General features: G+C 45.7%; 1 protein-coding gene and 1 long non-coding RNA gene across 3 annotated transcripts in view; one reads left to right on the top strand and one right to left on the bottom strand.

Moving 5' to 3' along the window:
• Positions 1-25,209, bottom strand: part of CABP1 (calcium binding protein 1) — a 28,611-nt gene extending 3,402 nt beyond the window's left edge. Inside the window, exons 1-5 of one of the 2 annotated variants that reach the window (XM_083147477.1) lie at positions 5,653-7,451; positions 4,642-4,803; positions 2,513-2,543; positions 521-664; positions 9-118 (exon numbers count right to left, since the gene is read on the bottom strand). In XM_083147477.1, coding sequence (XP_083003603.1) covers positions 9-118; positions 521-664; positions 2,513-2,543; positions 4,642-4,803; positions 5,653-5,766 — 561 coding nt within the window. In that variant the 5' untranslated portion in view covers positions 5,767-7,451. Of the gene's footprint in view, positions 1-8; positions 119-520; positions 665-2,512; positions 2,544-4,641; positions 4,804-5,652; positions 7,452-24,243 lie in introns of those variants that run through there. The other variant, XM_083147468.1, reaches the window with a different exon arrangement.
• On the top strand, positions 17,459-18,722 carry LOC146030226 (uncharacterized). The gene is made up of 3 exons (XR_014455732.1): positions 17,459-17,970; positions 18,109-18,183; positions 18,290-18,722. It is a non-coding gene; the product is annotated as an uncharacterized LOC146030226 (long non-coding RNA).
• Positions 25,210-27,958: the final 2,749 nt, after the last annotated feature.

Raw genomic sequence — 27,958 nt, 5'->3', positions numbered from 1 at the left:
CCTCTCACCTCCTTGAAAGCATCCCGAAGCTCCTTCACGCCAATCATATCAGCTGTTTCTGCAAGAAGCTTGGGACCCATGAGCTCCACAAAGTCATCAAAGTCCACATGTCCTCCAACTTTACATAAGAAAAAAAGTGGTGAATTATTAAATTATTGTCTTTCAAGTATATGAAATACTGGGAATGGCTGGAATGTTGGCATAAGGATGGACATTGGATGCTTTTGCTTAGCAACCATCAATGTTTTTGAAAGTTTTTCCATTTTTGATGACCGATCAATGACTGTAGGTTTTTCAGTTGTGCACACTGAGCTAATATGAGCGTGTGTTTTCTGATATGATAGCAAGTAGCCATTGCTTGATTTTATGACAGAAGTCTAACAAATATTTGATGCCAGGCTTATAATGTCCATCCCTTATGTGTAATAAGTGCATGATTTATGAACCCTGACATATTAAAGATATTATTCCACATCACTGTTAAAGGTTGAGAGGTATGTTATAGTACGACATGACTCACGGTTCATATTGATTTGTTGAGACAGTTCTATTAACTCCATCTCCGTTGGCATGTATCCCATGGTCCTCATACAATCGCCTAGGTCCTTGCAGCTAATGTATCCATCTTTGTCTTTGTCAAACTCTTTAAAGGCTTCCCTTAGTTCTGTAGAAAACAACTTAATTAATACAATATCTTTGAACAGACTGAAACTTAACAATTGTTAATATCATCAACTTTTCACATTGACCAATTTGAGCTGTGGCTACAAATGTTACAGTATAGGCAATTTCTCAGTTGCTAGCAGGGTGACAACAATGTGTCCTTAAGTCTTAAAAGGCATTTTATTTAAAGGCAAAAACCAGGTTAGAAATAATTGTTGCCTTAAATCTTGCCACTGCCAGCATCTCGCAGACCGTTACATTTAGGCTGTAGTCTCTAAATGAATGTTATGCCCAACCAAAAAATGATCAGTTCTGAGGAGACAAGGACATCTGCTGGGTCGGTAATTATATCAACATTGTGTCATCGGACCACTAGAGTCCTTTCTACAATCTGGCTATACTGAAATTGTAATTGTCCAGTATGTGCACTAAGCAGCCATTGTTCCTCACTGATTGACCCAAATTGCCAGTTCAAACAATTGGCCAGATGCACTAAGTTTCAAAGGTGATAAAATGGAGAATGATAAACAACCAACCAATCAGCTCCTGCCTGACCTTTTCAAACACATGTGTTATGGCAGGTAGGAGCTGATTGGCTGGCTGTTTATGACTCCCCATTTTATCACTTTTTGAAGCTTAGTACATCTGGCCCAATGTGTGAGTAGAAAAATGTGCAACCACCTATTGTGATTACGTTCTATTTTATAGACATTTTATTTAATGACATCAGGACATAAGGATTATGTTTCCAATATTTTTAGAATTGTCAGTATCTCCAAACTTAGGCTAAGTACACTCTATATGATACATTGTGCAGCCTTGGTACTTGCAACCAACCTGCATGACCATCGTATAGTGTGTACACCCATAGGTGCCGATTCTGTGGGTATTAATTTACTAATTAGCGGCTGCAGCACCTGCATTGCCGGACCCGCCACCTGGGAAACAGTATGCTGGGAAGAGTGTAATCTGTCTGCGGAGTACTGCACTGTGGGGGCATATATGTATGTGGAACTTTGTTGCCGTAATTTAATTTTTGGAGGCAACTGTGCGCCGTAATATAAATTGGTATTATTTTGTGGCCACACCCCTTCCCCATGAAGCCACTCCTCTATATTTTTGGCTTGAGCACCCACCAGCAAAAACATAAATCGGCACCTATGTGTACACCCAACCTATCGTTTGCACACGTTGTTTGTTGCATTGTTCCATATGATGCACAGCATGTCAGATGGAGTGATTCCAGAAACGCATGTAACAATATATCACATTGATGGCTCATGTAGTGTGTATGGCAAAGCGATGTATCGCTGTGTCAGGTTCTACCGACACCCAACACCCTTTACAGCCAACATTATATTATTCTTTATCAACTACATGCATTGTACAGAAGTGAAACAAATAAACGTAGCAGAACAGAGCAGACGTGTTACACATTTCTACTAATCCTTACTGAGTAATTACTTTATGACATACTTTATGACTGAATCTAGCATTCTTATCCAGCAGTCAGTAAATTCACCATTCATCATTTCCTTCATCCAGATTCTATCATGCCTCTATTGCATCCTAGCCAATGATAGACAGAATTTCATTGGTTGCTATGGTACATTTACCCCGCACACTGATACCACACTCTTCTGCATGATCAGTCACCCTCCGTCACATCAACTTGAGCTAAAGCCATAATGCTTAGAATTTAACTTGACCCAGCCAAATCTCTGTCGCCCATTGTATCAGTCTCTCATTTACTCCTAAAGCACAAGATACTCCCCTGCATCTTCTCACCCACTCCTACAGCATTAATAGCCCTCCAGAAAGTCTTGCTTTTTTATAAAACTATATTTACCTTCAATCTCTTCTGGACGTAGCTCTCTGTCCTAAAAGAGAACATATTGAAACAAAGATTAGAGCATAAAAGGAGGGAGCATTAAAGTCAGTGAATGAAAAGGATTAAATGGTTGAACTACAATAATCTGTATAATATTCATGCACAAACGTCTGTGGCTAGAAGGGGAATGTCTATTGTCAGCAGTGTATGTGTGTCCGTGTGCCCGGTGTTCATGTGTGTATTGTATTGTATTGTCAGTCCACTTCCTTTGGCACATATTAATAATATTATGTTTGAGACTGCAGCAATCATCCATAGCATTCTAATCATATAGGTATATTAACACTGTCATATTCAACTGATTCCGTATTCAGCTTCTTCTGCTGCCTTATTTTGTGTGCACAAACATTCATTAGCAAAGTTGCTAAATAAGATAATAATACTGGACATTTTTGTATAAACCAATCACATCTTATAACAATCACACATGGATAGTGTGAAATTCTGATGGAGACAAAACTGCACTTTGGCGCAGATGTATTAAGCCCAGTGAAGTGATAAAGTAGTGATAAAGTGGAAGGTGAGAACGCACCAGCCAATCAGCTCCTGTTATTTTTTTTCAAACACAGCTGATTGACTGATGCATTATCACCTTCCACTTTATCACTACTTTATCAATTCACCAGACTTAATACATCTGCCCCATTGTTTCTGCCACAAAGTCCATTAGCCCCATGCAGAGCCGAATTGAGGAAGGGTCCCTGTGTTCCCGGCTCCCCTCTGCACTGATGGAGAGTTTAGCCGCAGAACAGGGCAACAGTATGTAAATCAGCAGCCTGCCGCTCAGTCAATGGCTGGGTGCACAGGCTGCATGGAAAGAATAGGTGGCACTCTGGCGGCGTGGAGAAAGAGGAGGTTGACTGCTCGTGGCAAGACTGTATGTATAAGGGAAGGGGGCTTTGCCAGCAATTTTACTTGTAAAGGCTTTGATCCAGCCCTGCCACCATGCACTACTGACTAGGGGATGTAAAGTACAATGGGTGCTGGTTGACCTGCCGACAGTTGGGATGACGTCGGACTCCCGACTGTTTAACTGCCTGACAGTCGGTATCTTGACTTACAGGGGCTATTCTCCCTCTTGGGGGTCCATGGCGAGCGCAGCGTGCCCGCAAGGGGCTACTTTCCACTCATCCCCCTGTCGGGAAAACAGCAGTCGGGATTCCAATGTCGGGATACTAAGCGTCGGAATCCCCACTGTCCGGCAGTTATACTACACCCAGTACAATGATGAAGCTACAATGTTTAAGCTTAGTTACAAGTGCACTACTTGGCTGAAGTCTGTATTGTGTATATGGCACATTAAATGCATTGTTCAAATATATATATGAAAAGAATCTTCTTTTGGAATTTTTAAAATACACAGATAAAAACAGTCATCTTTTCAGCGTTGGACCAGGACTGGGATAGAATCATAGCCAGTAATACAATGCTTTAAATATACTTGGTGTCTGCATGATATGATGCAGAATAATTAATGCATGAATCATCCCTCACATAATGGAAGTCAATCTGCATTTGCTCTGATATATTCAGTGACTGGAAGCAGTGCTGCATTAATAACCATATTTATAACTATCTATCATACACGGAGAACTCGTTGCAGGTTTGTAAAAGGAAACGTGAACATCTTGTTTCCAGGACCTATTTTCTAAGTAAGCTAAATCTTTGTCAAACTTTTTAAAATGCTTATTTCCAACGTAACCCATATTCAGCTATCTACAATCCTCATTTCTTCAGCCAGACATCCCTGTGTCCTAGAACAGAGTAGACAGAGCATTTGTTCTGGGGAAAGGCAATGCTATCCAGAAATGAGGTAACAACACAGTGGAGTGACCTGCGAGGATGACCCGGTTATACGTAGTTTCTCTTCTGCATAGAGTGCAAGCTCTTGGACAGAAATAATTAGCTGCTCCCAGATTCCTGAAGGATGAATTCTATCAGAAGCAAATAACCATTTTCCCACAATTCTTTGTCAGGAATTTCATGCTACCTGAGTTTAGAGTCATGAGATTTATAATAACATTTAAAGGTAGAAGCTGGCATCTGGTCACACAATAATGAAGGCAAAGGGCACAGAACTCACGTACAGGCTGCCGATTCTCAGCGAATCCTTTTCGGAGAAAAATACAGGCTGGGCCCAGCAGGTTGTGCATCACTGCGCAGTTCTGTGCCAACACCATGAGAGGCCCCTGAGCACCCTCTTCCCCTGTCTGCGCCGGTCTGAGACTGTTTCGCTCCTCCTGGTGTATCTTACAACATACAGAGTGTTACTAGCACACTAAGGGATCAATACTGAATAAAATGATTCTATGTCTTGTTGCTTATGTATATCTGACCTATGATCTCTTTTGTGTTCTAACAAAGGCCTGTGTCCATCCTGGTGACTTCTAGCTTCACACTCAACTACAAAATTCTCCCAGCATACCCCCTGCCATCATGTTATGTTCCTGAACACTTTTATACCCCCTCATTCTAGCTTTCCCTATCCCAGCTCTCCCTTTCATTCTTTTCTCTGCCTATAGTTTGGGGAAGAAACATTTCCAAGCCTCGCTGTTCCATGCCGTTTCTTTGCCCTCCCTCCACTATATCTCTTCTCTAAATAAGGAACTGTTTTATCATTCTAGTCCCATCGTAGCCTTCATTCCCACGCATTTATAAATCATAGTTTCCAGTGTTTCTCTGGGCCCTTAGGGATTATACAATGAGCTTTGAAGGCCGTATTACAAATTATGGATTTCATCCCAACTTTAAAAATAGAACTGATCTAAAAGAAAGCTGTGTATGCGGACAATACGAATATAATGGACAGATAGGAGATAGTAAGGGATCTGGTAGTTACACTATGTCTATGCTAAGAGACAGAGAGACATTGAAAGGGTCTTGGGTGAAGCATAGGCATCCAATGGACCAATCACCTCTTTTTGCTCTCCTTTGGTAACTGGGAGCTATTGGAATTAGATTTAAACTAAAGGGCTTTAAAAACATCCATTATTAATGAGCCTACTATACATCCTTTCCCTTACATTTACCTCCCCTTGGTGTTTCTGTTGAACCCTGTGCTATCTGTTCCTGTAGGGTTGCTCTATCGGGAGACATACCTTGTGTGAGAGGTTTCGAAGAGGAGACTTCACACAATTCCCCATAACACACAGTACAGAGGACGAGTCTTTCCAAGGGGAGAGAGATGGAGAGGGAAGCAGCCAGCGAGGCATCCCGCACAGTGTGCGCCTCAGAGCCTTGGGGGCAGTCAGCAGCGTCCCACAGATTAGACCCTCTGAGCCGCAGATTGTTTCTCTGATAGAGCCTCTGATTACAGCAGATAAACTGCAGCAGAAACTATTCCCTGATGAGCTCAGAGAATCCGGCTAATTTGGAGCTGGTCCCCCTTCCCCCATGAGCCTTTACAGCTTTTCAATGACATGATGTGGGACAGATCAGCTGGAGGCGGACACAGGATTCATGACACTGACGTTGGCTCAGAACAGCACCAGGAACCTTCTGATTTGGGGATTTGGCTGCAAACCTTGTGCTTTTGTTGTGTTAGCTATATTGCTGTCAAAGGAGCAACAGTAGTCTTCTATCCCATGAAAGAGTTAAGTCCTCTGATTTGTTATGTTTCCTGTGGTTGCCTGTTAAGGGATGTATGCTCACCAACAGGCACGATGTAGAGCGACAGGAGAAAGGACAAGTGACGCTGACTGAACATGTCCCACTAATGACTACGCTAATACTACATATATGCATGTAGGAAATATATTGGGAGACACTGACTCATCCACGATTCCGAACCCACTGAAAGCTACGATTCTATATAAGACTGGCTGCTGGATTAGTTGCATACAAAAAAAGGCAATTCCAGGTCTGTATGTGCTGCAGAGCGGAGAAAAGGACAACAACCGTTGTGATCAAATAAACACAACCTCAACACAGAGGTGAATGCACAGCACTGCAATCATGGGCAATGTATGCAATATACGGTATATATAACAAGGTAATCAAGGAACCGAAGCAGAGCCGTTAGTCGTGGATTATTATACAACAGGTGAATTCATTTCATTTGCTAACCCAACACAGCAGATAACCCAGAGAATGTGAAATGAACATATGTCACACAGATGTGACCAATGTGTTACAGCAACATGAATGTGGTGTGCTATCAGAGAATTCACGTTGCACAATATTGCAGAATGCATAATTCTGTATTTGACCCCAGTCAATGTCAGACACACCCTTTGGGGTTATGATACTGCTGCAGAAAGTCCCAATTAAAAAGGGTCTGTGTTGGCTGTTATTATTTAGGTCATGCACACCAAATGCAATCATACTGTAGGCCAAAATGAGTTGGGGCTGCGCACAGAAAGTAATGACGCATCCTGCCGTGTTTATTTCAGGAGGTAGCAAACCTTGTTTCTATTTTAAGATGATGTAACAAGCTATATTTATATTTGTATAATAAGTACATTTGTATTTCAGCACTGCGATTATCTACCTCTTCTCAACTCAGCTGAAACACAATTTAGAAAACAACAGGCACTAGATCAGAATTCTGAACCTGTGGTTTAATAAGCTTCCACAGCGATACCAGTAACCTCCAAAAGGTTATATCATACATCCCCACTTATAAATAGATTTATCTGAAAGATCCATATGGAGAAGTGGATGCATGAAGTTCAGACATCTTGGTGCATCGCATCCCATCATCACATCCAAGCCACCCGTTGTGGAATGACGCAGCATCGGGCAGGGCAATGACGACATTATTCACTAAAGACCCTGGAACATCTACTTCACTGCTTCATATTAAAATGCTATGAAATGTAATTTCTAATAGTGTGTACACATGGAAAGATTTGGCTTCCGATGTTCCCGATAGGCAGCCAGATAGAGGGCAGGCAACACTATATAGTGCAGATCTGCACTATATGGTGTAAATTGTGCCCCTCTAGCATGCCGTGAGATGCGAGTCCCGATGCGATCTGATCGCATATCCTGCCGTGTGTACAGATATTAATTATATATTAACACTTCTGAATACAACTAGCTAAAGCATTCTATCGAAAGTGGGATGTTGCTATGGACATACCTCCCAACTGTCCCACATCTTTTTGGGGCAGTCTCGTGCCGGGGGGAGGGGCAGTTGGGAGTCCACCCTGTCACCCATGAATGTGCACATGTACACAATGTCTATTCTGCTGCACCCGGGGGGGGCAGGGGACATAGCCAGCAGCTCAAAGAGCCACTAGCCATGCCCCCACAGAGAGAGCCACTAGCCATGCCCCCACAGCGAGAGCCACTAGCCATGCCCCCACAGCAAGAGCCCCTAGCCATGCCCCCACAGTGAGAGTCACTAGCCATGCCCCCACATCGAGAGCCACTAGCCATGCCCCCACAGCAAGAGCCACTAGCCATGCCCCCTCAGTGAGAGTCACTAGCCATGCCCCCACAGCGAGAGCCACTAGCCATGCCCCCACAGCGAAAGTCACTAGCCATGCCCCAACAGCAAGAGCCACTAGCCATGCCCCCACAGCGAGAGCCACTAGCCATGCCCCCACAGCGAGAGCCACTAGCCATGCCCCCACAGCGAGAGCCACTAGCCATGCCCCCACAATGATGAAAAATGGTGCTTGGCCTCAGAATAGACTTATTTATTAAGCACCTTGTAGAAGATAATAGACAGAATCTCACTGGTTGCCATGCATTTAGTTAGCATCCTGCTGCTTAAAATGCTTCTTGTTCAGGTACAGCACACATGATGCACATATATGTAATGAGATACCATGCATTCATCTCTAAAGCCCCGTACACACGGGGGGAGATATATTGCTTAGCAATATATTGCTAGCAATACATTGCTGAGCAATATATTGCCCAGTGTCTCCTTTTCAACAGCGACCAGAGACGGTCGCTGATGAAAGGGAACCTCTGCTGGCGGTGCCGCAGAGGTAATCAGCTGGTCGCAGGAGCAAGCTCCTGTCACCAGCGATTAGAAAGGGGCTGAAAACGGGAGCGCGCACCCGGCGATTTATCGCCGGGGCACACTCCCAATCACTGGCAATATGGTCGCCTGCGACCATATCTCCAGCGATTTCAGCCCCTATCGCCCCCGTGTGTACACAGCTTAAAGGAGAAATGTATCAAGCCTTTGGAGCCTATCCATTATGTTAATTACCAGGTATGGCATATCTACATTAACATTAAGCTGTCCCCAAAATTTCGTTCACCACTACTTTAGCAGAGGTGACAGTTATGCTGTGTACACACGGGGGAGATAGGGGCTGTAATCGCTGGGAATATGGTCGCAGGCGACCATATTGCCAGTGATTGGGAGTGTGCACCGGCGATAAATCGCCGGGTGCGCGCTCCCGTTTTCTGCCCCATTGTAATCGCTGGTCGCAGGAGCTTGCTCCTGTGACCAGATAATTACCTCTGCGGCTCCCCCGGCAGAGGTTCCTTTTCATCAGCGACCATCTCTGGTCGCAGATGAAAAGGAGACACTGGGCAATATATTGCTCAGCAATATATTGCAAGCAATATATTGCTAGCAATATATCTCCCCCGTGTGTATGGGGCTTTAGCACTGCACTTATCTCGGCAGTGCTACTGCACATGCATGAACTTAGGTTCACACATGCATGACTTCTGGCCGAAGGAGCTGATCCCTGTTTGCAATCAGAAGGAGCTGCTCTCTCTCTCTTTACAACCAGGAGGACACCTTACCATAAGGAAGGAGTATGGTGCAAGAATAACTGCCATCTGAAGAAGGTGAAGGTTCCCGCAATCAAGTTTAAATATTTAGGTTCCCCATCTGTCATATCTAACATAGTGTATGAGGTTGAATAAAAGCTGCAAGTCCATCGAGTTCAACCTATATTTGAAATTGTATCATAACTGTCTCATAGCTAAAACCCTCCTATATACCCATGACAATATTTGGTCAGAATCCCTGTGCACAACAGTTGGTAATTGCCTCCTGGGTTACCTTTAAATCTAATAGCCCTCACACCTTATTTAAACAAAAGTATGTGAACATACACATTTTTATCTGTTTTTGTATAAATAAGGAGGGCATCCAATTAGCCCTTATGCTTTTTTGGACAATCAAATTTGCCTGTGCGATTAATGACCGATGGTCATTATCGTGGTATCCAGATAGAGGCCGTTTTAATCAGCTGAAAATGGACCCGTCATCACGCAAGCACACAAGGGGTCAGGGTTATCCCACGTGTTGTCACAGCTCTGGGGGCTGCTTATTTGGGATTATTGGGCACACAAAGCATAAAACCCAATAAGTGCGGGTATCACAGGAAAAGGACGCCGGCATGGGGACTATTAGTATAGCCTCCGGTAAACCACCTATTAGCAGCAGTAAAGTACCACTGCTAATAGAAAACACTCCCTAAGTGAGGATGAAGATATCCCTTTGGGAGAGATAAAGTGGAGTTGTTCAAAGAAACCAATCAGCTTCTGTCATTTCAAAGACTGTGCTAGATCATGACAGTTAGGGGGAGTTAGCGTGGCTAATTGATCCCTGGGGGCTTATTCAATTAGCTCTGATTGCTGGCAGTATCAGGGTTTTTTTCACCTGCTCAGGCAACGCAAAATCACATGGATCTGTGGATAACACCAGCAGGCATTAAATTGCAGAAAGTCACATTTTTGAAGCGTATAAGCTGGTTACTTTGGTCAGCTATTCCACTTTATCTTACTCCAAGGCTTGATTAAACTTCCCCCATGGGCCAAATGTAATAGGGTTTGATAATCAGAAAGTGAGAGATTTTGGGAGAGTTTTTCCATTTTTTTTAAAAGCAGCAATCATTTACATGGCAAAATCCAAATGGTTATTCACTGTACATGATTGCCGCTTTAAAAAATTGGGAAAACTCTCTAAAAAATCTCTCACTTTCTGATTCTCACCCCCTATTACATTTGGCCCTATGTGTTTATCTAATGTGCATAGAAATGCAATGTGGTTTGTACATGCTCTAAAAAGGTTAATGTGAAATGCACACACACAGAAGTGGCTCAAAGCTACAACTAAGGATAAATAGAGATTAATTCCCAAAACACTTAGCCTCCTGTGTTTATGCATGTGTGAGATAGAGATGTAGTTTCACTCTCTGCCACCAGACGGCAGTGTTTCGGAGACTCATGGATGCTAGACGTATATATACATGATATATATGCTATTACATATTTTACACTTCACCATCACAAAGGAAGAAAACTGCCGCATATAGATAGCACAGGTAAAGATGTGTGCAGTTTGCTTTTAGCACAGCAGAGGGCACATCTGTAATATGGCACAGACGTCAGGCTTGTCTAAAGGTGACACTACAAAGCTCCACTGAGCTGATGGATAAAATGTGCAGAGACTGTCTGTATGCTAAAAAAATGAGGACACTTGGGCTCTCTCTGGAGAGGATACATCAAAGTACATTTCATATATCGCTTAGACATAGCTAGATATCGTCTACAGACTCTGCTGCAGTTACCTTTAATCTCTGTGCAGGGCGCAGAATGAATTAATGCATGTATTGACAAGATGAGAAACTCTGCTCTAAAATGACTGAGAATAAGGGGTATAAGCATTCAGGAGCTCAGAAACATAACCTCCAAGAGGTTCCGAATCCATTAGTGCAGTCGCATCTACTCCACCTTATAACAATTCTAAACAGTTTTGCACGTATTTTAAGTTCTGTGTTAGTTAGCATGTGGGCATTAATACTCTGGCACTATACAAAGCTCCGCAATCCCAGAATACATGCCTGTTTTGTACCTGCATACAAAATGCTACCAGAGTTTATACCGTACAGTCTTAAATGTTTTAATTGTCATTATTATCGAATTTTGCCCAATCTACAAATAATAAAATGAAATATTATGCTAAACGTGTATAGTATATAAATATGTCCCAAAACATACACAGTCATTTTACTGTAAAGGTCAAAATTTACATTTTGAAATAGCTGAAGGTCACATAAATTGTTCAGTGCTGGCCTGATACTCAACACCAGCTTTCTCTATTGCTATGTCCTAACAGAATCTGACTGGGCCCTCTCTGTTGGATGGCTGGGAGGGATGTTATAGGGCCGCTAGCTGTTTATGGAATATTCACGCATTTTAAAATACAGCGTCCCATTTGCATTTACTTAGAACTGGCCATAAACAACTTCTACTGCTTACATTGCTTTTGAGAAAGTAAATGTAAAGAAAATGTAAAGTAAATGTAAAGAATGGTGTGTGGGGAAGGTGTGATGTAATAGATCTATAGGTTCTAGAAGGACAATCAATAGGATGACAACGTAAAGTTAGCAAACAAAAGGCCTACAGGTACAAAAGGTCGACTGGGTCAAAAAACACACAAAAAAGTTGACACAATTTTTTTATTTTATATGTATCATCTGTGACCACAATAAGGCCCTGATTCTGGTTGGCTCGCAAAGCAGCCTTAATTTGCTGCTTTGCGAGCCATGAAACGCTGCCCGTGCGAACGCCACCCCTGCTACTCAGTTTTTGCATAAACATCCATTCGCAGGCTTGCGTGCGGGCCCGCAATCATTCAATGGTGACTCTATGAACAGTACGGTGGATACAGGGAGGATACGGCGCCTACGATTATCCAGTTTTTTCAACTCTATGAACAGGGCGGGCTGCTGACATCCAGTAACGTCAGCTGCCTGCAGGTGGCCGCCCCATTTTGCATGGGGACGCATAGTCGTTTTCATGACACACCCAGCATTTTCACATGCGAATGCCCACTGCCCGCCTCCTGCACCCCCCCCACCCCCCTCTGTAAGCGTCTCAGAGACTATTCAAGACTCCAAGGGCACCCGCAGTGAAGACCTGCACAAGCGATTATGCGCATGCGCAGGCCATCAACATCGGTCCCCGTTGCAAGTTCGCAACGGGCTGACCAGACCAGAATGACCCCCTAAGTGTGAATGTGTACATTGTGTAAATGGCAAACATCACATAAGGTGCCTTTTCCCATTCATAGCCAATTTGGATGGTAAATCAAGCAAATGTTGAAAAATAAAAATAAACTTCCCAGCAGCGTATAGACATGATGTGATATACTGCAACTCTGCCAGTCAGTGCCCTTTGATCACATCAGAGCCCAGAAGCCAGCCTGTGATAACCTGCATTTAAAACATCAGCTGCAGCTTCTTGTACTTTAACTTGGTCTGTATAGCAGTTTGGCTTGGTGATAGTAAACACCAGAGTCCTGTAATCAGTCGAGACTAAGCTGTGCTCACACCTAAAGATTTATCTGTCCAATCTGTCTGACAATAGTCATTTAACCAAATTGGTTAAATCAGTTTGCTTTAAGAAATGTATCCGAAAAATCTTTTTTGGGTACTTCCTCATCTTTGCAGCCACCGCTTACATCAGTTATGTTAGCCGCTACGTGAATTGTGATTGTCCCCTCGCGGGCTTGCCATGCATTGGGCTCGGTGGTTTGCTTTGCTCGCCAAAACTTTACTAAAGGTAATAGATGGTGTCGTGGACACAGGAGGGTGGCGTGGACCCCGAAAATAACCCTCGTGGCTCGTTGTAAATTCCATAGTGTAAGCGGTGGCCGCAAAGATGAGGAAGTACCATTTTTTGTTTGTTTTCTAACATTTGGGAGCAAATTGTTGGCTGTCACTTGTTCCGATACATTACCAGATTTTTGATCCCACCAGACAGTTTGGACAGATACATTTGTACGTATGTATCCAGCTTAAACTGCACTTTCAGATACTGTATACCAGAGGCTAATCTAAGATTTTCAGAGGAGCCCAAAAGCTAAACTGAGACTAAACTGAACTGCATACATCAGTGTTTTTCGACCACTGGGGTGGATGTATTATGTCTGGTGAAGAGATAAACTGGATGTAAAGTAGAGATAAAGTGGAAGGAGATAACGCACTAGCCAATCAGATGTGGGGCAGATGATTTATAGCAGCGCATAGCGAGCCGCTTTAATACTTCCTGCTTTGCCTCATTAATGAGGCAAAGCAGGAAGGGACATCAACAAGATGTTTTAACATCTTGTCTGCTGAAGCGTGGGAGAGCAAACTCCCCCCTCCGGCGATGTCCCCCTCCTGGAGACAACGCATCAGTTTACATAGGACGTGCTGTCTCCTTCCCCCTGGCCGACTGGACTGGGCATGCGTGGGATCTCGCTACTCATGCGAGATCTCCAGCGCAGCCCAGAGCTAGCAGCAGGGACAGCGCTGTCCCTGCTGTTGAGTTAGGGCTTTGCCACCCTACTGCTAGCGAAGCAGATAGCAGCACCGTACGTACATTCGTCCTGCATATCGGCCTGCTATTGGCCTGCATATCTGCCTGCTATCATTTAGCACATCACCCCTGTCATCTAGCGCTCACCGGCTCCTTCATACATGGGGGAGAATCAGTATCAGCGTACATAACGTGTGCTGATAACCCTTCCCCCCCATAACGCACCTTCATATATCTGCCCCACAGTGCAGCAGCATCTTCTCCCGGGACTCGGAGCACTCACTGCACAGTGCAGCCTGCAGAGCGCCGAGCCCCTCTGTATCCTAGGCTCGACGCTCTGCAGGCTGCACTGTGTATTGTGCGAGCCTGGCCACACGGGGGGGGGGGGGTGTTGCCGTGCCACTGTGGGCAGCTGCCCGGGCCCCTCCAGAGGCTGGGGGCCCGGGACATTTGTACCCCTGGCACCCCACTGTCGGCAGCACTGGTTCACACCAGTTTACAGCCACCACCAGTTTAACTGTTATTCACTGTTCTCTTTCTGCTCCAGTCCTGTCTCTATATTCTGAGCATAATGGACCGCCCCTTTCTGATGAAAGCGAGTCAGGATCTGGCTGCTTGCTCCACCTTCTCTTGTCATCTGTTTATCATTGTTTGGCAGTTCCTGTTGTTGCTCCCATTCTCACATCAATGGTGTCATTCCTGGTGTCCCGGTTCAAGGGCTAGTTGCTTAAGAAGCTGCCCATAGATTACATAGGACATGAATTAGATTTATAGAAGACAAGTTACACTGAGGTAGGTGAGGAGCTGCTCGGGTGTCCTGCTGTTATATTGTTCCCTAGGACAACATTATGTCAGCTAGGCAGTGACTCATATGGCGGTCACATAAGGGCATTTTTTGCACTACCCCCTTCCTACTGATAACAATGGGCATTGGCATAAAGTCTCTTCTGTGTTCTGTAAGCAGATGAGCCTGGCACAAACTGTACTTGTTCACCTGGGGATTAATGTGTTTTATTTTTGTGTTCCATATGGGGGACAATGTGATTGATTATATTTTTTATGTGGGGACCAGTGTGAATGTTGTTTTTTTTTTTTTTATATGGGGGCCAATGTGTTTTTCCCTGTAGGAGTCCAAAGTTGTGCCTTGGTAATTAGAAAAATCTTGTTTGGTGTGCTGCAAATTGATTGATAGATTGAAAATCACTGCCATACACAGCAGTACAGCTGGATAGCAGCTCATTCACCAAAGGCCAATATCCGATTGACATTAAACACTATTCACATTAAATTACCATCACACCCATGGAGCAGTAGCTATAACAATTTGGATTGTATAAGCAATATTGATTGAAGTAAATCACTCTGTTTGTATAATCACTGTTGAGCACTGGTAGCTACTGAGCTCTTATATATTTAGCCAGATCTGCCACTCAAAAGCAGTGTAGCTAATGGTGGGCGGAGTTACCCCCCGCCCAACACGTAGCTAAATATATAAGAAGTGTGTGTATGTGTATAACGCGTTATACACATAACGCCTCCTCCAGGCAGGTCCACACCCCTAACCGCCGGTCACCATCCCCACACAAAGCCGCCCGCCTCGCCGCCGTCTCCCGCCGCCGTTAAACTGCTCACCCCAGCGGCTTTGCCGCAGAGCAAGTCCCCGCCGGCTGATCCTGCACTGGGGGATACGATAAACACATCGGCGGTGGACGTGGCCTCACTACCCGGGCCGTGCTACAGCCTGGTAACGATGTGTGTGTGGGGAGGGGGTGTTCATATACAGTATATATGTGTGTGTGTGTGTTTGTGTGTGTGTGTAGTGGGGTTCATATTTAGTCTGTGTGTGTATGTGGGTTCATATACAGTATGTGTGTGTGTTTGGGGGTGTTCATATACACTATGGGCCTTATTCTGCTCGGTACGGTGGGACCGTAAACAGGCGGATTGTTTTTTTTTTCATCTGCGCATGCGTAGCTTTCGCAATGCGCAGGTTCGGCGACCTCACACAGCTCACGGATGGGTCTCTCCTTGCAAAAAACCTGTCCACAAGAGTACGGTCATTGTGGGCGGCATGGGGGCGTATTTAGGGTAACGGCCGGAATAATGACGGAAACTGGGTGTAAACATGGGCGTACACGGGGGTGTGCACCAAAAATGTACGGTGCTACAACTGCTCGATCGGCGAATGCACCGTGCATTTTGGGCCAAAAACAGGCGGACGCCAAAGATACCTCCAGACCACCCCTACAGATACCGTAAAAGAAAGACACATACACCTGAATGTAATAAGCAATACTGCAGCCTATTAAGTGAAAACCATTATTTCACTACCTTCAAGCCACACACAGCCCTCAAACACTTTGGAAGCATATCTTTCTACACTTCTCTACATGTAAAGGTTGGTTTAATTTTAGGTAAGACACATAAACCACATCTAAGAGCAACAAGGATGTTTTTGGACTCAATTTCTACTTGCACTGTGGCGTACGCTCAGATATACGCAAGATGTCATTGGGAAAACGGACGATACCCGTCCGTATACGGTGGCGTGCGCTCTGTTGTACGCCAGTTATCAGTGGCTAAGAGGAGATCCGTCTGTATACGGTGGCGTTAGCTCAAGTGTACGCCACTCCCCTTTGTCGGTGTTTGTGACCGTCCGTGTGCGATATTTTGTGGGCAGACTTATGCTCACCGTCCGCGTAGGGAAATCTACGGTGAAACGGACCGTACATACGTTGCACCGACCTAACCAGAATAAGGCCCTATATGTGCGTGTGTGGGAGGGGATCACAGCACCCACCGCACCCCCCCCCCCCAGGCAGCTGGTGTTCCCACACCCCCCCCCCCTCCCTGGCAGCGGGTCTGCCTGCACCCCCCCCCCCACCCCCGGCAGCGGATGTTCCCCCGCACCCCCCCTTCCTGGGCAGTGGGTGTTTGTGCACTCCCCCCCCAAGGCCCGCAACCCCCAAGGCGGGTGTTCCCACAACCCCCCCGCACTGGGTGTGCCCACACCCCCCCCCCCCACGAAGCAACTGGTCATCGCCCCTCATCACTGGGGCACTCAGCAGCACAGAATCCATGGCCGCACCCCACCCCAACCCCCCCCCCCCGCGATTGGCGGCAGCATCTCCCCCACCACCAGGAGTACCTGGCAGCGTGGCAAGTGAGCAGCGGGTCTGCCCCTCCCCACCCTGGAGCAGCGGCTGTTCACACACCCCCACCCACCCTCGGGGCAGCAGGTCTGCCCTCACCCAAACACCCCCCCCCCCCTCTCTCAACAGCATCTCGGCCTGCACAACCCCCCCCATCTCCCTTCAGCATCTCCCCCCACATCATGACCCCCCCCCCCACGTGCGTATCCATGTCCGCACCCCTTTAATCTTATGCCAGCATCCACCCCAACCCATCCCCAGTACAATTAAAATTACCACCACCGCCCCCCCTGGCAGCATCTCCACCAGCACCGCCCCCCCCCAAACCCATCTTCCCGCAGCATCTCTGCCCCCACCCCCTCCAACCAGCATCTCCGGCCGTACTCCCCCCACCCACCCTCCCGCCATCATCTCCCCCTGCACCCCCACCCCCAAGCGCCTACTCACCCCCTCCATTGCACCCTACCCTCCCCCTACGTTCACAGGTTAAGGGGGCGCAGCCCCTTATGCCGGTGTGAAGAGCACCCGTAGGGCGCGATGAATCACCTAGTAGTTTCATATACTGATAAATTTTAACCACTGCTATGAGGTTGTTGAAGCAACTATACTTTTACATTGATGTGTAAAAACATGTTTTTGCTCCTCAGACACATCCTTCTGGTAACCAGTGCCATAACTCACAGAGGCAATGGAACCCCGAGCAGCAATCCCTGTAGGGGCACCTGCATGTTCAGCAACACCTGTGTGGCTCACAGTAGGGTCCAAGTGTGATGGAGGCTCTTCCAATGGATATCTGCAATGAACCCTCTGCCTCTGTTAATTGGCTCAGGAACCCTGCATACACTTTCAATAGGGGAAAGGACAACTTCCACCTGGTAAAACTTAGCCTGACCTGCAGCAAGCCCTGGTATACCTGCCGCTGCTGCTGGACTGTGAGATGGGACCTGCTGGTGAACACTGATTCCATCACATTGCAAATGGCTGAATCTCATGAGTCTGACCCACCGGCTGTTGTCACACAGTGGAGCTGGAGCCATGGTAATTCACAGCGGGCTCCGGTCCCTGTAGATCGGCTGAGAATGCTATTTATGTATCTCTAAGTAATTTTTGTTTTTATATGTTATATATATATAGCAGCATGTACAACTTGTTCTTCCCTTTTTTTTGTTCTTTAAGGGGGGTACAGCAAACTCCAACTTGCCTCTGGGTGACTGGGATGAACTTACACCTCTGCTGGTAACGCCTCTGCTGGTACTGCCTCTACTCTTTTACATTGTGACTGATTACTTTATGTATCTTGCAATTAGCTTCAATTACAGCAATACATTGTTCAACCTATTCTCACTTTTTATCTTAGATATTCATTGCAAACGCTCATTTCTGAACCTATACAACATGGCCAGGGAGAGGCAAGTGATTGTTTTTATTTACAATATTTGGATAATTCCTCATTGATTTTTCATGTATAACCAAATATCTCCTTCAATACACATTGGGCGGTATTCAATGCCACTGGCGAGGGGGTGTCTGCCCATCAAAGGGTGGCAAGGATTTCCTGAACAGCGGGGTTCTCGGCCAATGCATCGAGCCTGCTGCATTTAGCCATAAGCATCGCCGGTTTGACAGCCACACTCGCTGCTTCCACTTTGCTGGAAACGTCAGGTGCAAGGGGGTTAGTTAAATACTGACCGGCTAGCTGTGACGGCGAGCTATCTGCACCGCTCACCGTCACAGCTTGCCAAAGAGCATTGAATACCGCCAAATATCTTTGAACATTAGCACCTTGGATCTTGTCCCTATTCTATATATATATATATATGGTACTTCTGTACTTTCACGGCGCCACTAGAAATCGCGGGCATCGCGGCCATTGAATGCACTAAAAATCGGGTGCGACGCGATGCCCACGATGCCCAGCGATTTCCCATAGGGACCAATGTTAAATTTCTCAATTGACCCGATTTTACTGTTCAATGCCTCAATTGACACGATTTTTCCATAGGAAACAATGTTAAATGGCCCACAGAGGCCAAATAGCCACCCTGAAGTGTGAAATGGCCCCCACAATTGTTAACGCCACCCCACGATCAACGTGAACCGCCGCTCCTCGCGGGCTCGCTGCGCTCGCCACACTTCGGGTTCACGTTGATCGTGGGGTGGCGTTAACAATTGTGGGGGCCATTTCACACTTCAGGGTGTCTATTTGGCCTCTGTGGGCCATTTAACATTGATTCCTATGGAAAAATCGTGTCAATTGAGGCATTGAACAGAAAAATCGTGTCAATTGAGAAATTTAACATTGGTCCCTATGGGAAATCGCGGGCATCGCGGGCATCGCGTCGCACCCGATTTTTTAGTGCATTCAATGCCCGCGATGACTGCGATATCCTATCTTTCCTAATCTAGTGGCGCCGTGAAAGTAAAGAAGTACCATATATATATATATACTATATATATATATATTAGCATCTGCCCAAATTAACGGATTGTAATTAAAATGTGGTAATGTATGTCCCTGCCTGACCATCTGGCATCCTGCTTCTATCCGTCTCCCAGCTGCTCTCGGACACTGTCCACCTACTAGCCACTCACCGGATGCTGCACGCCTTTCCAGCCACTTACCGGACGCTGTATGCCTCCCAGTCATTTGTGTATTCACCAACCTGCCACAGTCACCATTAGCGTATTATCATACTCTGGATTCCGTTTCCTACTGGGAGTCACCTGCAAATCTGCACCAGCCACTATCAGTGTATCATCTGCCATTCAGTTACAATCGCCACTCAGTTGCCATCTGGACTCGGTCATTCATACTCAGTGCCATTTAGTCTCCAACGCCTACTGCTACCTTCCTGTCACAGTGTGCCTGTTATTTAAGTACCCTGCCAAGTTGGCAGTTATTACATTTGTTTTGTCACCTTGTGTTTACTGCCAAGTTGGCTATATCCTGAGTTCATTAAAGTAATTTTTGTTATACTCGGATTCTGTACCTTAGTTATTATTTCTTTCAGTTATACTCTGGCATCCCTGGATACTGCCATATTGTTACGTCCGCTATCAGCATATCTCTACAGGACCACTCACTATTCTCCACTGCTCACCATGGTCATAACTGGGTCCGCAAAACCCACCGGCATGATATCTTCAAGTTCTAGCAATTTAATTTATCCCACTTAATTAGCAAGTAACAAAACTCACTACTTCCATATGCTAAGTACATTATAGAAATTATTTTTATATAGATTTTGATACCCACCAAGATATGGGGCAGCCCCTTAGAGGGGAGTGGTTAGTCATTAGCAGAAAATGGCTTAAAACCCTTTTATACATAGATATGTAAATCTGAGGCCTTTATCATGGGAATAAATAACAGAAAACTCCATTCATGATATGCTTTCCACACAGGTGTCGGTGATGACTTCCGGATTTCGTGTTAGGGGGATAGAGCGTGCTCCATATGTGTGGTGCGCACTCATCACACCCGGAATCCAGAAAGGAAGTCAAGTATGCATTCCATCTGTATGGAGCACAAACATCATACTAAAAATAGGTGTGGAACTCAAATTAGGAACAAATAGTCTGATAGTGTATACACACGGTGCGATATGGATTCCGATGTTGCCGATATAGTGAACATCGGAAGCCATATCGCATGCTGATTGTGTGTGTTTTTAGGGCTTGCGAGCCCGATGTGCGCTCCCGTGTGAGCGCAAATCGGCAGTGAAATAGAGAGGGCAGGCAAGACTATATAGTGCAGATCTGCATTATATAGTCCAAATTGTCCCACTCCATGCATGCCGTGCGAAGCGAGTCCCGATGCAATCTGATCGTATCAGGACTCGCATAGAAAGGCATATCTGCCGTGTGTACACACCATTAGCCTCACCCATATAAAGTATATAATAAATGGTCAATTATACCCATGGCTAAAATCCTTTAAACCGGAATACAGAAGCCCTGAAAAAGAAATACCTAAAAACAGGAATAGTATTGATCCAATAAAAACTTTATAAAACAGTAGATATATCTGATCAAACATCATATGTATATAATAACAAACATCATAAAAACATATATAAAGTGCATAAAAAGGACAAAAGAAACCTCTTAATCTCAAAATCCAGATTTAATCCTTCTGGGTTTAAGGTATCAAATAAAAAATTGTACGCATTTCAGTTTGTGCTAGTAGTTCCTCTGTAATATTTTTTCTCCATGTACCTTTAACCATTTGGAGTCCGCCAAACAATGTTAGATGCTTCGGATCCCAATGACTTTCCTTAAAATGTGCTGATATGGGGTTTTTCACTATTTTTTTCACTGGAATGTCGACACAGTCCACATGGACACAGTTTTAAATGCACATGTCCCCTAGCATGGCTCGTTAGGCTCGGCACACTATTTTATTCTCCCACCATGCCCTAGTGGATGGTAGGTCATGAAATACCGCCTGTCGGCACATGGCTCAAAAAACAGTTAAAAACCCCATGTCAACCTTTTTACTATCGACCTAGACCATGTCGACCTAATGCTTGTGTCGACCTAATGACCTGTTGACCTTGTGCCAGGTCGACCTAGACCCCTGTTGACCTTGCAGTCAACCTAGTGGTGTCGACCTTACGACTGTTGACCATCCTTAGGTCGACCAACCGACCGTATCCCGTATACAGAGCTCCATTAACTACGGAATCTTTTTGGAATATTGTTCAAAATAATATTACTCTGCCGTAAATATATTCATGTGAAATATTGTACTGACTTGCTCTATAAAAGGATGTCCCATCCCCAACACATTTATTTAAGCTTCAGGAAATGGGATGGAAAGTTAATTACAGTTGTTGATTCAAAAATTGAACATGCAGTCAATAAAAACCTTATTTGATATTGTAAAACACAAAAAAGTGTGTTAGTATTTTAACCTTACAACTAGATACATTAACTGGGAGAAGGAGCGGTTGTATGCAGTTATCTTTGTGTGTGTGGAAAGACAAACAGAAAGGGGTCATGAAGAGCAATATATATGGGGAAATGTAATAGGGCGAGAGATTCAGAAAGTGATAGATATTTTTTTTTAAATAAACCACTAACCAACCAACTTCTTACGCTGGGTACATACTGAAGTGATTCCCGCGGCCGCCCATATAGTTCGATGGTGCCATGGATGGGAGAACGATATATAGTGCATACACACTGACTGACTGTGTTCATCATGTCAATCGGTGACGTCACCCGCTCCAAACATGCAGATGAAATTGTAATTTTGAGCTGCATGTACAGATGAGAAGGGCGGGGTATCCTAATGACCTGCAACCATGGGCATCATTAACGATAATGACAATACACACTGGACAATATGCAAGCCATATCATTAATGATATTGACCATATCGTTAACGATATATCGCCCAGTGCGTACCCAGCTTTATTCTGGCTTTGCATGCTGTGATTGAACAATGAGCTAATTGGTTAGTTGCTGTTTTTCTCTCCCTTTCTTTTTATCTCTCTTTAGACCAGATGTATCAAGCTTCAAAAATTGATAGAGTGGAGAGCGATAAACAGCCAGCCAATCAGCTCCAGTATGTAACATGGCAGTTAGGAGCTGATTGGCTGGCTGTTTATATGCTCAATTGTATCACATTTTGAAGCTTGATACATCTGGCCCTTAGTGGTTTGATAAATACTTACTTAATCTAATAAACTATTGTAGTGACCAACCCTAGCTCATTTGACAGTATTTACTAGATGCAATGCATATACAAATGTATCCTACATTTACATTTATTTAATCTTTTTATTTTTAATTTTATATCTATTTCCAACTTTTCTTGCAGACAGTTATCTCAATGACGTATTACATCATGGCACAACTCGTTGACACCTTTATACATATCTCTCCAATACAGAAATACAGGAACAGGGACAGAATCAGCTCTCACCACTGCATTCAGTAGCAGGAAGATAAAACTGCCACATGTTTAGGGAGTCAATATAACATGAAGTTTTTCACAATCACAGTCGTGTCATTTTGTTAGCAAGGTTTGTATTAATGCACCACAAAAAGCATTTAATGAACTACAAGAAATGACACCAGAAACCTTCCTAGTATCTGAGCATCAGCAGTAAGTGATGCAGTCACTGGCAACCATTGGCCGATGGTCAAAATACCGACAAGGTCAAATTCCTGGCGGGCTCAAAATGTTGACGTTTAAAATGCAGACGGGTCAATAATTCGACATGACATGATTTTTGCTTTGAAACCGACTTGTTCATACTTTACCATCCAAGTGGGCATAAAGGGTGTGTGACCGAAGCATGGCAAGCGCAGTGAGCAATGCGAGGGGATGTGGTACCCTTATACGATGTCCATGTCAACCTATGTCGACATAGACACTCAAAAAAAGAAAAACAACAATGTCTACTTTTTGACCTACTGACATTTTAAACGTTGCCATTTTGACTGTGATTTCAACTCTGTTTGGACTTTGACCTTGTCGGTATTTTGACCATCGGGCAATGGTTGTTAGGATTTCGACCTTCGTGATTTTGACTGTCGGGAAATCATACTGAAACCTACAGTAATGCCTACATGTGTGTCATATGCATAGAACCACAGTCCTGTCATATATTTGTTGCATAGGACCACAGTGGGTGCGGTTGATAGATCTACAGTGTCTAGATAGTCAATAGGTGGACGTCAAAATGTCAACATGGTAAAAAAGTTGACATGTACAAGAGGTCGTAATGCAATAGGTCGACTTGTTTTAAAGGTCGACATGGTCAAAAGGTTGACATGAAAAAGAATACATGAAAAGTTCGACATGAGTTTTTTTCCGATTTTTTTTCTTCTTTTTTTGGACTTTTCATACTTTACCATCCACATGGACTAGAATTGGGAACGTAACGTGTGCCGAGCGAATTGAGGCACCAGACCCGAAGGATGGTCAGTGAAGGGGGGTCCAGGGTATGTTAATTGGGGGTGCGTGTGGACAGATGTCGACATTGTCACAAAAATAGGAAAACCGTATGTTGACCTTGTTGACTTTTTTGAACATGTCAACCTTTTGGAGCCAACCTATTGGCTGTCTATTCAATAATCACAGCCCTGTCATGATGGGAAACCAGATTATTCTGAGGCAGGTTAGGGACTATGAGACAGGGAACATGCCAGGAAGAGTGGATGAAAACGTTACAGAGGTCTAAGGTATGCCACAGCAAGGATGTCACACAGCAGAGGAGATAGCACAGGAGACAGACATTACAATTGGGTCATGTTGAGGCGAGATGAACAATTAACGAGTGGATGGAAGACACTCACCTGCCCAAACACAGAGCTGAGGATGGGGTGCAGCTCCACAAACAGGGGCTCAGAGTCCGGCTCAGGGTCACTGTCGCTGCTTTTGGTCGGGGGAAGGTCTTTGGCTGCAGGCTGCTGGGTGGAGGCAGCTTCTGGACTCTTCCCATGCTCCTTCCTCCTCGCCCTCTGCTCGTGGCTGCTCTCTGGCTGCTGCCTGTGACTGGGAGAGGGCACCTGTTTGGGGCTGGGTGTGTGCTCCCTGGGGCTAGCTGGGTAGTCCCTGTGATTGGGCTGCTGTTGCCTGGGGCTGTGAGCGTGGTGTCTCGGGCTCGGGGATTGCTGCTTAGGGCTGGGAGACTGCCTGTGGCTGGGTAGCACCACGTGCCCGTGGGTATGGGTGTTTTGAGAATGGCCATGGTGAGGGTGGTGATTGGGGGTGTGATGCTGCTGCTGCTGGTGGTGACTTTGGTGATTGGGGTGATGCTGAATGCGACTGTGGTGATCCAAAGGGGGGCTGCTGGACTGGTAGTTGCTGGAAGGATACTGGGAGTAAATGGAAGGGTGCCGGTGGTGACTATCGGAGTACTGGTGATAATGTAGGTTACTGGGGTGCCTGGTTCTCCTGCCTCCCTCCTGCTCTGGGAGTCTTCTCATTATTGGGGGGCTCTCGGTGGCCTTTGGGGACTGGCGTCTCCTTCCCCCGGCCAGAGCCAGTCCACTATCCCGGGGGTGACAAAGAGGCCTCCTGAAGCTTGGATCAGCCTCATGGGGCAGCTGGTATCTATGGTGAGGTCTCCGGGTCTCCCCCGCACTGAGCAGGGAGCTGCTGGGCTCGCTCATGTCTGTGCACCGAGCTCGCGTCCTGCCATAGACTGCAGTGGGCACGGAGGGAGCTGCTGATGTTACACCGAGCCCGGCTGCTCAGCACCACAGTGCCGGGGACAGCTCCAGCACACAGCGTGAATGGGAGGAGGCGGTGGCTGTACTGAGGAGGGAGGGGCGGGCCGGAGGAGGGGGAAAGGTGGTGGTGGGAAGCACGCTAGCACAGTGGAGAGAACTAGATGGAGACAACGCTATCAATAAGGAGAGAAGCGTCACACGCAACTATATCTATAAATAAGAGCTAAGCCCTCATATTACATGAATGATCATTATTCTTGTCAAAGTGTTACCTGAACAGATCTGTTATCATGGTTACAGCACAATTGTTATGTCCATCTCAATTATTCCTATGCAATCATCATTTGACCTCTATAGAATTCTGTTAAAGTCACACGTATAACTAGAACATTTGTATCCCATAACAAAAGGCATACTTGCCAATTCTCTCTGAACATCAGGGAGATCCCCAAAGAGTCTAGCAATCACCCAATTACACCTTACTTCCATTATGTAGCTGTTATATACTTGAATAAAAAAAAAAAGAAACCAGAGATATACACATTTACTTAAGGTGCACACACACGGTGCGTTTTGGCCTTGCGAAGTGATGCCCGCTCCTGTGCACATCACATCGCAAAAAAGTGTGCAGCTCCTACTTGTGAACTAGATTGCATCGCATTCGCATCTAGTTCAAAATGCACGCTGTTGTAGCATTTTGCATGTATTTTGAACTAGATGCTATGTGATCTAGTTCCAAACGCACAGAGCACATCGCACAGTGTGTGGGCACCTTTAGGATCAGCAGTGCAATTTCCTTGTTTTTGTTTTAAGGCACAGTGAGGCAGATGTATTAAGCCTTAACAAGAGATGAATGATATACGGCCTACACACATGCCGATATTAAGGCATTTTCTAAGCGATTTTGCTTAGTTTGGCAAAGTCGCTTAGCAAATGCCCTCGGTGTATGTGTGGGGGCTATATCGGCAGCAGTGCGCGTCCCCGCACGTCTTTATCGCTGGCCGAGATTGATGGACAGTGCCCATCAATCTCGGCATCGGCAGGGTTCTCCCACCGGAGAACACTGGCGCTGTCTGCTCGCTTAGCACACAGAGCTGACAACTCGCTCTGTGTGTGGGCTGTCAGCTCTGTGTGCTATGCGATAGCGGCGCAGCACAGCCCGACCTAGCATAGCTAGGTCGCCCTACACACATCGCTATGTGTGTAGGGCCCAATAGGGTGATAAAGACAGATAAACCTTGAATTTATCTCTTTTTAAAGAGCCCGAAGTGTGGCGAGCTCCGCGAGGGTACGCAGAGTACATGTAAAGTAATCCGCGTACCCTCGCGGGGCTCACTGCACTCGCCATACTTCGCCACTTTATAAAATGAACTCCACACCGACGTGGATAGTGGGGATATGAAAAGGTCGGGAGGACGGGTTCCGGGTCTCCTCGGCATACTTCGGGGTGACATGGATAGTGGGGATGTGCTAAATCACATTGCATCACATCGACGTGGATAGTGGGGGTGTGGTGAATCACATCGCATGCGATTTGTGTGCGATGCGATCCGCGGCCAGGGTTGCAGTGAAAATTAACTAGTACCAATATTGCATGCGATGTGATTTCACTACACAGAATAGGGCACTAAGCTATTTGCTTAGTGGGTGCCCTGCTAATACACAAGTACCAAGGTTTCTTGTGGACGCTTATAGAAACGTAGAAGTTGGCTATCTAGTCTGCCCTAATCACATGTATGCACACATTCTCCGGAGTACACAGAGAAAATCCATGCAAGCACATGGAGAATAGGCACACTGCACACAGTTAGGGCCATGATGGGAATTGAACCAGACCCATGACCTAAGGACTGTGAGACAGTCATGCTAACCATTACACCAGTGGCGTAGCTACGTTTTGGGCACCCCCCCCGCCGTTAGGGGGGGGGCGCCCCCTCCCCCCGCTGCCGCCCCGCCAAGCACCCCTACCCCCCTGCCCTGCCGCCCATGCAAACCCCCCCCCCCTCCCCAATCCCCCACAGCCTTACCTATAGCGCTGGTCCCGGCGGCTCCGTTCTTCTGCTGAGGACCACCCCACAAAATGGCCACCCACATACAGCAGACAGTTTCAGAGAACTGTGTGCTATATGGGGGTGGCTATTTTGTGGTGGTCCTCATCAGAAGAACGGAGCCGCCGGGACCAGCGAGATAGGTAAGTCTGCGGGGGATTGGGGGGGTTTAACTATAGCACCACAGCCCCCGGCGCCCCAACATGCACAGCGCCCCCCGCGGTGGCGGGGGCTGCAGTGCTATAGTTACGCCGCTGCATTACACCTTCCATATTGTCCATATGAAAGTCAACTAGATCTTACTGAGAAAAACTGCAGTAAATGCAAAATACTGTAATGTATAAATGCTTTGGGACTTGTGTATGTTTGGGTGTGGGTCACATTAAGGACACATCTTTCAAGTAGAACAGTACACGTCGATTTCAGGTAGAGCAGTACACGTCGATTTCAGGTAGAGCAGTACACGTCGACTTTACTGACATGCTCATAGGTATTGCTTTCACAAGCTCCCTGAAATGCTTTTTCAAAAGTAGTCAAAACATGACTAAAGGACTTCCCTAATGATTTCAGGGATTTTTCATTTAATAATGCAGCTGGCAATTGATGTACTCTTCCTCAACCAATGACCACTGTGCACGTCACTTCAGGCAGAAAAGCCTGTGAAAGGCGATTCAAATACAACATGCTTACTCTCCTGGATCTGTTGGTAGGCTCCCGGAAATCATGTGCAGCTCCCAGGGCCCCCTGAAACTATAGGAAAGGTGTGCTTCACCAGCAGTCTCTCCCTT

The sequence above is a fragment of the Crinia signifera genome, chromosome 1, assembly GCF_055691185.1.
Source record: "Crinia signifera chromosome 1, ASM5569118v1, whole genome shotgun sequence".
Classification (NCBI taxonomy): Eukaryota; Metazoa; Chordata; class Amphibia; order Anura; family Myobatrachidae; genus Crinia; species Crinia signifera.
This window is presented reverse-complemented; position numbering and strand designations above follow the sequence as displayed.